The sequence below is a fragment of the Cydia splendana genome, chromosome 8 (genome assembly GCF_910591565.1).
Source record: "Cydia splendana chromosome 8, ilCydSple1.2, whole genome shotgun sequence".
Classification (NCBI taxonomy): domain Eukaryota; kingdom Metazoa; phylum Arthropoda; class Insecta; order Lepidoptera; family Tortricidae; genus Cydia; species Cydia splendana.
The window spans coordinates 14,277,602-14,294,949 of record NC_085967.1 but is presented as its reverse complement, the minus strand read 5'-3'; the positions used below and the strand labels follow the sequence as shown (position 1 = coordinate 14,294,949).

Here is a 17,348-nt window from a genome sequence, read left to right as displayed (position 1 = left end):
TGATAATCAGAGAGGCAGGGCAGGTTACAAAGTCTGTAGAGCCTATTTCCAAGCGAAAAAATCAATCGATTCATAAATCGATTGTGTACTTTTTAGGCTGGCCACCCTTTAACTCGGTTAAAAAAACGCCTCAACCAATCTGACATAACGTTGACATTTGTTTTGACGTAAAGTGAAATAAATAAAATCTGTATCAAATCAAATTTTATTTAATTACTTTGTTACATACATACTAAGCACTTACAATAAGAATATAGTTTCCTTAAGTTATCTAAAGTTACGGAAGTTGAGAGTTTATCACAATCTAATGTTTCTCTAACAGTGTTTTTGTGAAAATGGAAGGGTTGACCCAGAATGAGAAAACTATTTGGTCATGTTGGGAGGAAAAATCAGCAAGAGATGTGGTCCGAGAGGCTGCAAATAAAGGCAGTCACATAAACTTGGCTGTTAAATACTTGATGCACAAGAACTCGTGGAATGAAGACACTGCAAGAGATTGGTTTATGGCTGAAGTAAGTCTAGAATTACATTTGTACTGATTGTTATTTATCTACACAGTAACTGTTACTGTAACTATTGTTCCGTCTACTCATGTACATGTTTATGTGTGTATTTTTAACTTTGTTTTCTAATTTGGTCAGTGCACACTACTAATATTATAAATGAGAACATAACTCTTATCTGTTTGTCTGTCTGTTACCTCTTCATGCTTAAACCGCTAAACCGATTTAGATAAAATTTGGTACGAAGATAGTTTGAGGCCTGGGGATGGATATAGGATAGTTTATATCAATAATCATCATCATTTCACATGGACAATGTTGCGGGTAGAAGCTAGTAATAAGTTTCTTGTTATTATTAACTTATATTGATGTTATCTCACATACATTGTTGCATCTAGGTCAGAGCCTGGACAATCCAACTTCTATTGAGAAAACAAATATTCAAAGTACTTCATGTCTTAAATAAAGTTGGTATAGATCCGGCAGAACATCTCATGGATCTCGCACAGTCTTCACCAGAAATTGAATATAGAGATTTTATAGTCCAACATCTAGACAAACTATCACTGGATTTAAAAGGTGATACGGTAACAAGGTGGCAAGACTTCAAGAGACATTGGATGTTACTACAATACTTAGAAAAATCCTTTGAAAGTGAAGGCACTTTCAAGCAAAATAAAGTCTTTGGCGCTGGTAAAAATAGAATTTTTGTAAATGAAAGTGAAATAAAGGCATTGACTATTGAGAAGATACAGGCTTGTTCTCCACAGTGGAAGAGTAAAATAGCTTCAGCTCTTTTCCTGGATTCATTTGGTGAGGTCCCAACTTTGTTATCTAATTACTATGTACATGATTAATTATCCAGTGTCAATAAATTTGTTGCTATGTTCTTTGATAAGAATGATAAATCTGTTTGCACGGTATTGTATTTCCGTATCTATGAATAAAGAGAATAGATAGTATAGAGGGCTAATAGTCACTGTACATTTACTGCCATCTATCGACACACGATTAAAACTTAAAGTAAAATTGAAAATGTATAAATTAATCAAAATATGTTTACCGATAAATGATTTCTAATTTTTATTGTTCCATACTGACCCATGTTCTTTCACTGATATGTGTTAAAATTGTTAAATATCAAACGGTGTCGTGAACGCCATCTAGCCGAGAATAGGCCAAAGGTATGGCGCCATCTATTAGAGAATGACTTTTTCTTGATTTCCGAGGCACGTTTTTTTCTTAGACTTTATTTTTCTTATACGGAGTTATATATATCTTTGCTATGAATAATGGTAATTATTATCTACATACTATGTTAAAATCAATTAAAGATTTTTTATAATTAGGCTTCCAATTTAATAATATATCAATTAAATTCATGCCTTTTTTCCAGAGTTCTCTCTCTTGGATTTCTCAACACCTTTAGAAATGTGGAATCATCTGGTAGAACAAAACAAGGCTATGATTTTAATCCGGTGGATCAACTTGCAGATGTCCGAGGTGGTGAGGGACATGAATGCCCGGTACAATTTCTTTAACAATGACAGCTTTGTCAAAAAACTACTAAATGTCGACACCAAGGGCTTCCCAGATGAAGTTCTTGACACATTAGATGAAATTTTTCGTAAATGGCCCATCACCAATGAAATGATAGCAAGCATCGCTAGCAGTAGCTGCTATGCATACACTAAAATGTGTATTTACGATACACTGTGTTCCTATGGCATTGTCAATGATAATGAAACTAGTGACTTGGACAAAATCATAGCCAGATTAGCTCGAACTAAGAATTTGAAACTTATTGATGATATTTTCACTGAATCTTGCTCCAATATTACTAAACAACATTTCTATGTAGAATTAGCTAAGTATTGTGTAAAAAATAAATTGTATAAAGTGTTGACAATGTGTGTTGAGGGTAATATACTTGACACAGACCTCTCTAATGTCGAGCAGGAGGCCAAGGACTGTATAAATCTTTGGCTATTGTTTAAAAGCATTGAACAGACCTCAGACAGGCAGAGCCATGTGGTGCCGGTGTATAAGACTTGCCAGCAGATAGCCAAAGATGACATTGATAATTACATTTGCTCCAATCCTCATCTAGTCCTCGGTATGATCCTCCTTGAAGATGGAGCAAACCTATTCGACGTGTTTTCAAACGATGAATTCATTACATTTAAAGACTTTAAATTGCCAAATAAAGGTTATAAAGAGAAGCTTCCTCATTTACACAATGTTTATAAGAAATATTTAGATACGAATCCATTTTACGAGTTCAAAGACGTCAACGTGTATCAACTGCTTTCTGGTTACCGCGGTTTAGACGTATCGAAAATATTCGAATTCCAATTGATAAATCAAAATACTTCCACCGTAGTATGTGATAAAGCGGACCGTCGGAGTTTGGGCAGTCTTCTAGCGAACGATGTGCAAGTGAACGCCAGTTGCGTAAAAGCATTGTCCCAAAAATCTGTTGACATGCCGGATTTTGCGAATGAAAAGCTGATGAAAAGATATGGTTATGTGGCAAAATTGAGCCACATTTACTATTTAAAGCAGTACCGTCCGTGCAACGCCAGTCAGGCATTTGTTGTACAACAGTATCAAATGTATAATCGTCTGCAAGATAAGAGCATAAAGAGCGCTTGTTGCGAGGGTCACGCTCTAGCTCTACAGCACTGGGATGACCCGGCAATGGTAGCCTGCGCTATATCATTTGTGGCCATGATTGGTTGTAACCCTACAAGATGCAGAGTTCATATGACTGCAGCACGAATGATAAAAGAGTACTTAATATACCAGAAGGGATATAACCAAGACAAAGCTAACAAAACAGTGAATGATTACATGTCCAAGCTTACACAAAGCAGCGATGATGCAGCAAAGGACATTTTGGAGAACCTTGAAGAGATAACTATGCACACGCTGAAAAGTAAACAAAATGCAGATGGTGAAGTAGAAATGTCAGTCGCGTTGTTTGAAACCCAAACGATGATAAAATTCGCAATGCTTCACAATCTGCCGCTGCCCGAAAATTTACTCCGAGAATTTGTAAAGCGCGGCTCTTGGTTCAACTTTTTATTATTCGGTGACGTATTCCGATACCCTTTGAGTCAAATGTTGAAGCTCTCACAGGAATTCGAGCAGAAATCTTACGCTGAGCATTTGAAGTACATCATGATGAATAGGAATGTGGAGGAAGGCTCAGAGAAGGATTGCAAGACCAACTCTACCAATGGGCAAAGAAGATTAAACAGACTGAGTTCTTCTGAAGTGGTAAGTTTTAAAATCACATCTCATCACCTCTAGCGTTCAACAGTATTTCCAACTTCCAACTAAGTGGGTATACTTTTCTGGAAAGTTAAGGAAAAGACCCTTAACTCGCGCGGTTACAGCCCAATATCAACCTTCGTGCATTCCGATAAGGTTCATGGTGACGCGCCGTTAAATATATACATTGTTTCATTTGTTTCTAATCACAACTGGCTTGTTGCTATCTAGTTTTTCGGATGTCAATTTAAATGACTAAACGAATGTTTTATTGTTTGTGTCGTAGAGCCCGAGCGGCAGCGTGACATTCGAGTTCCCGTCGCGCGGTTTATCCCGTGAGCTGTGGGAAGTGGCGGCCGCGTGTCACGGGCCCGAGGACCCGCCCGCTGCGCTCATCCGCTCCGCGCATCTCTGTCGCGAGCCTCTACTCGTTCTGCTTGCTGGCTGTTATGAGGTGAGTGTCTGTGGGAGTGAGTGCAGAATTGGCAGAATCGCATGAAAGTCCATTATGAATAATTATGAACTTTCAGTCTTCCATGCGGTTCTGTCTTCAGTGGTGCGTCATCATCAATGGCCACTGCATCCCTGACGGATGATTGTTGCAACGCTGTGTCAAGAGCAGTTGAAACGGCCAATGCATTTCCGCCTATGGCTATACAAGCCTATCGCTGCACGGCACTTCTTGCCGCATAAGTCGCATGTGTGAATTTGTTGAGCCTTTGGATCTGAGACCAGGCTACCAGCCCGATGACGTGTGTGCCTTTTTTGTCTCAAGTTTTCCAGCCACCCTTCGTCGTGCTTCTTCACTCCCACGCATAGGTCTCTACGTCACTCGAGCTACATCCTAACAAAATACTTCGTCGTTTATCGAAAACACACCCAGGATAAAGAAATTGATTTATTGACCCAAAAAAAAAACATAATAATAACAGCATAGGTACCTTCAGATCCACAGCGTAGGCTTCGATAAAGTAAGTACTTAAAAATTAATTATTGTTTTAGCCGAACGCGGTGTTCGTATTATGGGCACAATGGCTGCTATCCTCGCTAGCGACCCCAGCGCCGGACAGCGCTCTACTAGCTACGCAGCAAAACGTCTCCCCCGACCAGTTCCAACAGGTCGCAGAGCTGTGTCTGAAAGAAGGCTACGTTACTACACTACATGAGGCGATGCTCGTCTTTACGCCGGTATGACATGTTCTAGGGTTTTTGTCGTCATAGCAGTTATACTTACAAGATTGATGGTAATATTTAACTTTAATTGCAAACATACATGCTGCTGTTAGTTGCATAGTTGCTGCAAATTGTCCCTTGTACGTAACACGTCACAAATATCAACAATTCCCACTTCCCATAATTCCTAGTATGACGACGGACATGTTTCTTATAGAATAGTAAGGTTCATTCAATCACAAAAATAATTGTACCGCGTCTCAGTCAAGTCTATTTCAGAATTTTTCTTATACCTACCAAAGACATATGTAACTTCGTATAAGACGAATAAAGCCTAAGGAAAAAACGTGCCTCGGAATTCAAGTAAAAGTCATTCTCGAATAGATGGCGCACACACCTTTAGACACACGGCTAGATGGCGTGACGACACCGTTTCATATTTAACAATTTTAACACATAGATATCAGTGAATGAACACGGATCAAAATGATATAAAAATAATAAAATCATTTATCCATATATATACATTTTTTGATAACTTTATACGTTTTCATTTTGAGGTTTAGTCGTGTGTCGATAGATGGCAGTAAATTTACAGTGACTACAAAATTTACAATGACAGGACCCCTCTATACTATCTATTCTTTTTGTACCTACTTATACAAACATTCCAAAATATCCAATCCAATCCTATTTTAGTCTGGTAGTCCTAAGTATACTGTTTTAGTCGGGTAATTCTCATATCTATAGTTTGTCTTGCAGGAAAGTCCCTTAGCACTACTGACAGCGTTTCTCTGCCGCACTCTAAAGCAGCGCATATTCGACTGCCAGACCAGCAAGACGCTAGCCAGCTTCCTCCAACTCTGCCTACGGCGGTACAGCGTCGACGCCAACGGTTTACCCAGCCGGCTGTCGAAGGAGGCTTATCAGAGAATCGCCACGGCGCTGGTGAAGATAGCGCTCAGCCAGGGATTTGACAGCGCTTTTCATCAGAGGAAGTTTCTGAAATGTTTGGCTGTTGCGCAGTTTGGGAAGGGATTTTCGGGTAAGCGGTTAAACCTTACACTCCTTTTGATTATCCATTTTAGCTATGCTTAAGTATAGAAATATGAAAGAGTCATTGATTTTATAAGAAGTATCAAGTCTATGATAAATTCGTGCTTCATATTTTACAGCTGATGTAGATGGCGCTGCGAACGTCATGCAGTATGTCACGTCTGGTTGTATTTTCTTCACAATCTAGTGACCACTAAACATAGCGCCATCTATTTGAACTTTCAAACTAGGGGGCATGATTTTTTGTTGGACTTTACATCTTTTTGTAGTACAATCAATAACTTTTTGGCAGTATAAAACTGCTATTGTGAATTTCTCGATTTCAGTACCTTCACCAAACTTCGTCACATTACACGAGATCCTTCAAATATCCATGGAGACGCCGACAGTCGTGGACGTATCTAAAATGCTGCAAGATGACTCGGGCCAGTACTTGCTCCAGTGCGTTGAGAGTTACACTGCCAGCAGAAACTACGACGTCGCTCTCAAAATAGCCAAGCTGGCCAGTGTCCCCGTCAACGACATTTTAATGGCCGAATGGGCGCATAAACACGAAATGCTTCTAATGAAAGAAGATGCCGTCGACAACAAGGAATGGACTCTCTTCATAGCTAAATGTAGCGAGGCTTTTAAAAAAGCAGCAGTAACGTTCAACGACGCTACAGACTTCTTAGTGTATTACGTGAACGAAATCAATGATACTGTGCAGAAGTTCTACGCATATAGAATAATCATGAGCTGGTTCGAGGAGAACTTAGAATACGGGCAGAAAAGAGAGCGCATCGAGCATTTAATGTGGGACGCCTATTTCAAAAGCGATTCCCAAAACGAGGTGTTTTTAAACAGCTACCAGAGTACTCTGCATTTTATACTGAACGGGCAAAAAGATCAGAGTTTATCGAGGAAGATAGGAGTCGTTGATACGGAGAAGCCTTTTTCGATGGAATTGCGAGAGATTGAAGTTGAATCTGACGTTGGTAACATTGAAGTTGTAGTTATGTTGGAGGATGTTGAAGCGGTAGAGAACTGGAGAAGAGTTATTAACCAACTACTTGAGTTAAAGTTGCTTGTGGACGCGTTTCGTCTTTCCGCGTTGTTTAAAGTGCCTTCAGAGCACATGTATAGGAGCCCGCCGTGCCCGGTGCAGATAATTAGGACATGTCTGAAGTTGGCTGAAGGCACGTGCCTGCCGTATGATTTGCCGCAGGAACTGAGATTGGTTATCTCGTCGCCGTACTTGCAGAATAAGTTGACCAGTAAGTAATATTTACTAAATTTTACTGTGTTACTACATCTATCTTGTTTACGTATTTATTCAAAACGAGGTGTCATTAATCTTTGTTAACAGGCGAGTTAAATGTGTACTAACGAATTTCACTACACAGTGGGAAACCTTTGTTGAATTGACTCTGTAAAAATATTTTTTGTTTTATTTAATGTTGCAGTAAAATTTAAATATTTTTAAAAGAAAGAGTTTTTTGGTAAAACGGTAATAGCCTGTTCTAATACCTAAACAATCTACCCATTGATTCAATAATTCCTTTCCAGCATCAGGCATATCAGACGCCAGCTTCGAAGAGCTTGTAATCATCCAGGAAAAACAAGAGAACACAACCGAAGGCTGCCAACTAGCAGCCAGAGAGGAGGCCGACCGCCTCACCGCTTTAGAAGCCTTAGCTGCCCGTAGTGGCCTATCCATTGCCAAGCACATAGCAGCTTACTATCGTATAGCGTTGCACATCGGCTGGCAATATACCGCGGTACTGAAGTATAGGGGATTGTCGGTCGATTTTATAAATTTGGTCAGCGGACGCACTCGCATGTCGCTGGCGAATCTTGTGTTCAGGACCTTCAACATTCCATCTAAGCAGGTAACAATTATTATCTAAATGAAACATAGGTATTTTTGATCTTGTAGTGAGTTTTTTTTACTAGCTAATCCTACCGATATTCAACCTCCTTTCCATTCCTCATTCAACTTAAAGAGTTAGTACTGGAAAACGCAGAATGCACATCATTGGCCAGAGATAAGACCGCTGCATGCGCATATGATGGGTTTACGTGGCACCCAAATTTTAGTCAATATCTGTCTTCGTACAGTGCAGACGTGTTAATAGTGCTCTTGGTTGGAAAGAACACGCATTAGTAAGACGAATGATCGAGCAGATTTAAGATTTTTGAGGCGAATTTATTTGAACAGTATAAGGGAAGCCAGAGATTCTGGAAGAAAATATTTTTAATTTGGATACGACGTGGTTTTTATTATTCAGGTAAAATGTTGCCCCTTACACCGCAATGAATTATCAGAGTTAAATACATTATCTTTTGTTATTAACAAAAAGCTGCAGCTGCAAACAAACAATAAACTAATAAAATTCTCAGGTATGCTTTCTTTTACTTCCTTATCTAGTTTAGCTCATTTGTATTGCAGACAAAGAAAAGCGATTATTAGGTAGATGTAGATATGAACTCGGAAGTATTTGAAGGATGGTTTTTGCATGTGCCTTATCACCTCCTCACATATGTATTTAAATATCCTTAAATATCTAAGATCTTGCCAAAGAATTAACATTTTACAGGAGATGGAGTAACTTTTAGCAGCTCTCCTTTTTTTCTTAGAATAACATTAAATGTCTGGATTATCTGACGGCAAATATCATGCCAAATATTTTGCCACCCACTAAAGGGTATATGCGAAATCCTACGTACGAACTAATAACTAAACTATAAAGTAAGTAAAATAATATTCCAAGCGATGGTATGTAAGCCGCGGCTGCCAGTGAGGTACGATTGTTCACGCCCATTGACCATTTCTTGTCCCTTTCATTTGCATATAAAAGTGCAAAAGAGAGGGCGCTTTGCTAACTCTTTAAACTGAACGAGGTATAGACGGCTACTTTTAAAAATTAATGTAAGGACGCGAAGCACATAGAATTTCGTACATTGACCCGCCATATCCTATCTCTGTAGCTTATTTATTATTATTTATTTATTATGCTCGCATAATCGTACCTATTGTGCTTTATACTTACATGTACTTATTTATAAATTCATTGTAATATGCCATATTAAATAATAAATGATCTTTTTCTTTGTATTTTGCCACACTACACAAATATTTTAAAATGTCGTCGTCAAATGAATATGATATTTTAAACTTTCGCGTTTTGAACACATATTAACTCACATAATACCCGCCGCGCCGCGTTAGACCCGTCTATAAATGTGAGTTAATAAATGAATATGAGTTTAAATAATCCCAATTCTTCTTAAATCAGGACTCATTTTATTACAGATCGCTGAATACCTGTGCCACGAAATGGTAGCAGCTATAATCTGCCCCCACCTAGTGAAGACTTCCACATTCCGTCAAAAGGAGCATTTCCAATACACGCTCTGGGGCTACGCCCTCAACTCCGACATCGAAATGTTCCTCAACATGCGCCCCGACTGCTGCAGTCACGTCGGACGACTTATCCTCGATCATTTGATGGCGTTTAGAAAGATTTACAAGTCTGGTGCAACACCGGTCCCTGAGAGTACTTTAGACGACAGTTGTCTGGATTTAGACACGCTAATAGACGAAGAATATTCAAATGTGGAAAGCGAGGAAGTAGAGTCGGCTATAACTGATGGAGGTACATTAAACTCTGCTGAGACGGCGTCTGTGTATTCCACGGTATCGACCGTGTATACGGTCGGAAGTAAGATGACGAAGGATACTAGGAGGAACTTGTTTGATGTGATTTCGAGGAGTAATATCCATATTCGGTATGAAGTCAAGTCGAATATTAGGAAGATTACTAAGGGCGCTAAGCTGTCGACAAAACAGGCAAGTTTAAGAAATAATTGTATGGTTTATTATGTTTCCACACGTAGGTACTTGTGTATTATATAAACATCGTGTAAACAATAAAAATAATTTTGGGGAGAACCATTTGCGCGGTTGAAACAAGTACCTAAAGACGCGAGCTAGTACAACTAACTTGTGCATGCTGGCTACATGCGCCGTGTGCAATCACTATTTAGTTGAAGTTGCCATTTGATCTTAAAGCATTTAGTAACTGGAGACGTCATGGCTGTCATTGTCTTTACGAAACAGTCTTCCGATTTTTGCGGGGGAGGGACGTCAAATGTACCTATTGCTATTTCTACATGATTTGTACGTAACGTACAAATAGCCATGTCAGTCCATACAAAAGTTTGCGCAATTGTGCAAGTTTTTCGGCAGAGGGGTAAGCTCTTAAAGGCGACTCCAGTTACTAAATGCTCTAAACACGTGATCTATCATGCTAAATTGTCAATTTCTTTATCCCTTACGTCGCCGTCCTTACTAGTCGCCACTTACGCTAACCGTCGTGTAATTTTGGCAGGTGAACATAATATCGATCGAGCTGCTAGTGGTGGCGCACGAGTGTTTCTCGTGCGCGTGTGACACAGAGGGCGTGGCCGTCGTGCTGCGCTCGGCGCAGGCGCTCACGGCGCAGCTGCTCGCGGCGCGCTCCTGGCGGCTCATGTAAGATTACATATAAGGCGTATTTGCATTGAACGTGTTTTTAGTACCTTTTTAGGGTTCCGTACCCAAAGGGCCCTATTACTAAGACTCCGCTGTCCGTCTATCTGTCTGTCTGTCTGTCCGTATGTTGTCTGTGTGTCTCATGAACCGTGATAGTTAGGTAGTTGAAATTTTTACAGATGATGTATTTCTGTTGCCGCTATAACAACAAATACTAAAAACAAAATAAAAGAAATATTAAAGTGGGGCTCCCATACAATAAATGTGATTTATTTTATATATTTATCCGAAACAATAATCGCTCGGCGATTATGGTACAAAATTGTCTTTCATGTAAAACTTCGAAAATGGCCTTCGAATAAGTAAGGCGAGTCTTTAAATACAACCTCGAAAACGCAACATCTCATTCGATTCAATTCTTACGACTTTCGCATTCGATTGCGAGTTGTCTCTAAATATACTCGCTCTCGACATCGAAAGAAACCACTATTTTTATACCTTTTAGTTCTCAAAAGTCCTTATAAAACTAAAATATTTGTTAAAACTATACCTAATCTATGTCCAGGGTGCGTCTGCTAACGGGCCTGGCACGGTACACTGAGATGGCGTACGTATTCCAAGTGCTTCGCGACAAGCACCAGTTCGAGTTCCTGCTGGGGCAGTTCGACTTCATGCTGGGACAGCAGAAGGAGAAGATCACGGAGTTCAAACAGGTTAGTAGTTCAGACCAAACACTTACAAGGATTACTGTGAAAAGAATACCTAACCCTTGTAGGTGTTTGGCCTGTTTCATTTATTTTCCAAATTAATAATATTAATATACCTAGCAATTTTTTGCGGTTTTATTTTCAAGACAGTTATCTGGACACTATCTCAATCTAATTCTAAACGTTTTTGGAAAACTTATCCAAAAACACCCTACAATATTCTGATTTGTCTTTTAGCACTTTAAACCTTTATAAGGCAGAGGGAACATATTTCCCACATGATTTTGAACTTTATTTCAAAGTGATAGGGTTAAAATTTGCATAATTCCTGACACCCTTGTGCCTTATAAAGGGTTAATAGCGTGGTTAATATGTATGTGTATGTAGGGGTCACTTAATAAAGCTCAAAGGGAAGAACAGACAGTCATGCTGAAACTATAAAGGTTCCTTGTTGACGAGGGAAGTACAACAACGTATAGTCGGATATTTGTCATTAAATCCTGTAATATTAACTAATCATTAATTTTCCGAGATTATGAAATCATAACATAACTATGGTACAGTCACCTGCAATAATATGTAACTCTTCGAAGGCCGCAAAATTATCTGACACGATCTTATTTGTAGAGCATTAAGAGAGTGTCACATATTTTTTCTCAAAAATGGACGGCAAAGTCGACTTTGCCGTTTAAAAAATAGGTTGCGAAGCGCGTAGTTTATGGTCAGTCAAAAATTAAAAAGTTAAAAACATTGCAGTCTCGATTTTGGGACTGCAATGTTGCATACAAATTCCATTATTTGTCGAGTTCCAAACTTTTTAAAAGTTGAAATGGCCATATCAAATGAAGGCACAGGCCCATTAAACAGCCAAACAGATGATTAGTACCGCGACTATTTAGCTGTCTCAAATAGGTTGGCGTATTTTCGGCAGAAAAATAAACTTCTATTTTTTTATTAAAAAAATAAAAAGGCGGCAAAGCAAATTTTTTCAATTGTTTCTACTTTTTTCTGTGAAAATATATACGTACGAAAGTTGCTTTTGTAAAATATTTCTATGATATTTATATTTCTTGCACCATTTTTGAGAAAAGCACTATATATGACTCGGCTGGAAGGCTACTTGCTGGCTTCGGATTCAATTAAACGGACTCCCAAGGTCGTCCGTTTAAAACGAATCCTCAGCCTGCAAGTAGCTACTTCCGAACCTCGACAATAATGTACTATTGCGGCCTTCGAAGAGTAACATATTATTGCAGGTGACTGTACCTATCACTTTTTCCAGGGTTTGCTAGACTACCTCAAAACCCACTGCCCCGGCGACACCGACACCTACATAATGGTGGCGCTCCACTTCAACATGTACTCCGAGGCGGCCAACGTGAAGCGGAAACAGGCCCTCGACCTAATCTCAGACTTGGAGAAGTTGGCTATTGAGTCCGCGCCGAAGGGGAGCTCGAGGAAACCCAGTCAGCCGGTGTGGGTGATGATACACGACAATAATGTCACCAGGTATGTGAACATAAAATGTTGTGCTCCACTTTAACATGTATGAGACCAGGTATTAAGTGGTAACAGGGCCCCGATATCATCTCAGACTTGGAGAAGTTGGCTCTTGAGTCCGCGCCGAAGGAAAGCTCAAGGACACCCAGTCAGCCGGTGTGGGTGATGATACATGACAATAATGTCACCAGGTATGTGAACATAAAATGTGGTGCTCCACTTTAACATATATGAGATCAGGTATGAAGTGGAAACCGGCGCTAGATCTCAGACTTGGAGAAATTGGCTATTGAGTCCGCGCCGAAGGGGAGCTCAAGGAAATCCAGCCAGCCGGTGTGGGTGATGATACACGACAATAATGTCACCAGGTATGTGAACATTAACGATGGTGCTCCAATTTAACATGTATGAGATCAGGTATGAAGTGAAAACAGGCGCTAGATCTCAGACTTGGAGAAGTTGGCTATTGAGTCCGCGCCGAAGGGGAGCTCGCGGAAACCCAGCCAGCCGGTGTGGGTACACGATAATAATGTGACCAGGTATGTGCGTACAACATAATAAGCTTTAATTTGATTGCAGTGATGTTAAAAGGAAAACATTGAAATGAAGAAATACAAGACTCAATTTTGAAGTTGCATTTATTCCATATTTTGTAAGGTCACCTCACATACATGCCTGCGAATGTCATTTTACTCTATCTAATTTTGAATACGTAAGAAACTTCAAATAAAAATAGTACGTCGCTTTAATAGGGAACATGACGCGAAACTCTGCGTAGGGGGCGCCACTACCACAATCCATCACAATCTGGGGTTCTACCGCGAAACAAGAAAATCGAAATTTCGTTATCTAACCTCTCTATCATTCTTGCATATTCGAGCGATAAAGAGGCAGATAACTAAATTTCGAATTTCGCATTAGGACTTGTTATCAAACCGCCTTGATGCATCAATGTCATATGTCTGTGAAAACTTGTCAAAAAACAGTGTGTATAAGTTACTCTATGGTTTATTATAGGCGCTAGTGCTGCACTCTGGCGGCAGAACATTGCAGTAATACCCCCTATTGTCTAGCTGATGTTTGGCTGCTATTGCAGGTCGATGCTCGAAACAGCGCTCAACCACAGCACGGATGCAGCCGAACTATACTTGCAAGGCGGCTGCACCGGCTTCGCTGGCGAAATGGCGGCGCTAGCGCAGAACATAGCGCTTCAGATGTCGCTGCTCAACGCCTCGCCCACGCGACTCATTCTCAACAAGAGCACGGAGCAGATGTATAAACTCGTCTCCGAATATTTGAGGTAACATATATGGTAACAAAAGATACATTAGATAAGTTTGCCGTCATCTGTATTGATTTTGGATTAACGTAAAAGTTAATCGCGTAATTCCGTTTAGTAGGCGGGTCAATCAACTATTTCTTGTTGTTATTCTGTCCCATCAGCCCGGAGACAATAGTAGCATAGTTTCTTAGAAGAGCTGCTTTACCATGTTCTACAAACGTGCTTAGTAGATGTTCCACTATGTTAAGGCCTTATAACTACCAAAAAATTCAAGTTTGGTTCATTTAATACGAAATAGCTAGTATTTTACGAGTGACCCAAGAGACCGTAACCATGGCAACTAATGACAAGAAAAAGTTGATTCACCCAGCGTTAAATTTTCGGAAACGATTGTCATCTGACTTATATCGACCGGGATATGAACCGTGATTACCTTTTGTTTTGTTTTCGAGCTCCCGATATTTCGACGCAGTTACATGCATCTTGTCACTGCCGGTCGATATAAGTCTAGTGCAACTTAAGGTGACAGTCCATTTCTAACGACAGCAGCTAGTGCTTCCATTCATTTTACCAGATTTTACTATGGAATTTGACAATAACACCGATGCGTTCGTACTAGTAGTGCAGCTGCGGTCAGAAATGCAATGTTACCCTTACCGTGAATCATTCAAAACTGTGATTGTCATCTGAACTTTAAATCAACTGTTGTTTACTAGTAAACATTTGACGTTCTTTCTATCCGATTTATTAAATAGAACTTGTGTTTAAAAATAACTGCTATCTATGTTTTTCTAATAATTATCTAGTGCTTTATTTCATGTGAAATAATTTATTTTAAATACAGTAAAATACCCTATTAACATAGTATCGTTTGTTTTTGTTCAGTTTCATGGAAGGGCTCGTGTTGCTGGCGCAACGAGGAGCTGCGGCGTGGCGCGAGTTAGCATACCGCCGTGCGCTCGGCAACGACCAGGCCTACCTGCGCGACTGCGCCACCTACCGCCCCGACGTGGCGCACGACTTCCTCGCCAGGTCAGTCACTACCTTGATATAAGAATAAGAATAATATTTATTTGAAAAACCTTATTAACAATAAATATCAATATCCTGTGGCCCCACACTAGGCTATGCCTGTGAAGTGGCATCCGGATTCACAATTCGTAGGCTAAAAGTTAAGAAAAACTAATGTAATAGGTAATAGTTAAGGAAATTATGAAATACAAAGAAAAAAGGAATGAAAAAAGAGTGCGTGCGTGCGTGTGCGTGTGCGTGTGTGTGTGTGTGTGTGTGTGTGTGTGTGTGTGTGTGTGTGTGTGTATGTGTGTGTGTGTGTGTGTGTGTGTGTGTGTGTGTGTGTGTGTGTGTGTGTGTGTGTGTGTGTGTGTGTGCGAGTGTTCAATTAGCTAATAATCATTTTTCTTTATCTGTCATTTTGACTTATGTATATGTAAGAAAGGGATAAAACATAATTTAACTAAATCAGGCCCGTAAAGTTTTATGAATATGGGGGTTAGTCCGTAGCGGCAATATACATGCCATCATACTTAAAACAAAAACGCATCTCTACTATAAGAATGACGGTTCAAAATCGATCGACTAGAAAAGAATGTCAAATGGTTAAAGGGTTAACTGAAGCGGTTGGTAATAAGCTATTGTGGTCAGCTAAACACACAAATCCGTTTACATAGTTACAAATAAAACTATGTAAACGGATTATATCGCGTATAATGAATTTAAAATACAGTCAGACGGTATACGACGATATAATTCGTTTATATAGTTTATTTAATTTTATCTTTGTTCTGTTGTGAGGAAAAAGAGAATCACCACATCATTCTACTTTTTCAGATACAAATCAGAGAGGAATAAAAGTCCCGTATCGCAAGCAGCCATGACAGAGCTCCGGAATCTTCTCCGGTGATATGACAGTAATGTTATTATATATGATACTTTTATAATGCGTAGTTGTTCATTAAACGTCGCAATGGACGTAAGTAGCATTTACCGCCCTTCGCCCCAAAAAAGAACAAGCAATAAGTTTTTGTAAAACTTTAACCTAGACTAAGGATATTTCGTAAATAAAACCCGCTTTCAAAATAGGTTAAAATTGTAGCCTACTTCACAAAAAGTAATCGATTGACACGTTATTTATGGAAATTAAGGTCAATAGTTCTGACTTTTCAGATCTATATACTGTGACAGCTTGGGACCCGCTTACTACCATAAACATACATTACTTACTTAAACAGAGCATAGTTAACCCTTTACCAGGCTAAAGGATAATATTTCCCACATCCGGCACTTCAAATTAGTTGAAACATGTGTTCTATTTTCGATCAGTAAGACTGACATTCCATTATCATTTTTGAACTGTCAGCCTGGTAAAGGGTTAATAGTCTCAAATCGCATTATAGGCAATCCTACTCGCCTTCTACTCATGCGGTACTCAATTCAGGCTAATTTGACTATAGCCACTATAGGGTATTTGGCTACTAGTCAAATCAGTTTCTTTTTTCGAACTGTCAAAACGATTTTGCTACTATGGAATTTATATGAAACACTAGCATGTGACGTCACGATCAAATTACCTACTCTTTATTGTTTTATACGGGTTTTAAAATATAAATTGTGTCTAAAAATAACTGCTGTCTACGTTTCTCTATTAATCTTCTGGTGCTAAATATTTCATGCATGTTGTAAAATAATTTATTTTAAATACAGTCAAATGCCCTATTATGCTGTCTTCCAAATAACTGCGACGTGGGTATAAAAGTCATCAAGTCGACGAATGACAATCTTAACGTTTATATTTTGCTAGCATTAACCAATCGCGTTGGCGAGTACGTTTTTGTGCATGACCAATGGCGTACAGTCAGCATCAGACGTTGCTAAGCGGGCGAGGTGTTCAAAATGATCTTGACGCGACTTTATTGTTAAGAGAATAAGAGCGTGTCGAGGTAATTTTGAACACCTCGCCCGCTTAGCAACTTTTGCTGCTGACTGTACCATCGCCCACTGTTAACTGTATTTTACAAACGGCATTGGTGGACCTTATGCCGTTTGTAATAAGGTCCACCCATGTACAGTGTTGCTTGTACAAGAGGTTACTTGTGCATGAGTAGTGTATGATGTTCGCTGTAAATAGTTTAAAAGCATTTATTGGATGTCTTCTGATATAAATAATAATCGTCATTTTTAGTCTAGTGTAGGCAAAATTCAAACTGAAAAAGAATTGCAATATTATGAGAAAATAATGAATTATAGAAATGAAAATGAATTTCAAATGATAATTATATTGAATCCTTTTTGTAATTTTTGCTTATGTGTGGTTGGTT

At 39.3% G+C, this 17,348-nt stretch overlaps 1 protein-coding gene across 1 annotated transcript; it reads left to right on the top strand.

The window, feature by feature from the left end:
- Positions 1-162: 162 nt before the first annotated feature.
- Positions 163-16,693, top strand: LOC134793173 (spatacsin). Its single transcript, XM_063764760.1, has 15 exons — positions 163-512; positions 902-1,316; positions 1,900-3,785; positions 4,066-4,233; positions 4,782-4,967; positions 5,715-5,997; positions 6,335-7,264; positions 7,557-7,879; positions 9,304-9,840; positions 10,382-10,524; positions 11,090-11,237; positions 12,514-12,740; positions 13,828-14,031; positions 14,899-15,045; positions 15,862-16,693. The coding sequence occupies exons 1-15, from the start codon at positions 336-338 to the stop codon at positions 15,932-15,934; spliced, it is 5,847 nt and encodes a 1,948-aa protein (XP_063620830.1). The 5' UTR covers positions 163-335; the 3' UTR covers positions 15,935-16,693.
- Positions 16,694-17,348: the final 655 nt, after the last annotated feature.

Bases quoted from the DNA above. Each gene is read 5' to 3' on its own strand.
- LOC134793173 (XM_063764760.1), top strand. From the start codon at position 336: ATGGAAGGGTTGACCCAGAATGAGAAAACTATTTGGTCATGTTGGGAG. The intron at 7,265-7,556 runs GTAAGTAATATT...ATTCCTTTCCAG, and splicing joins CTTGCAGAATAAGTTGACCA to CATCAGGCATATCAGACGCC. The intron at 14,032-14,898 runs GTAACATATATG...GTTTTTGTTCAG, and splicing joins CTCGTCTCCGAATATTTGAG to TTTCATGGAAGGGCTCGTGT.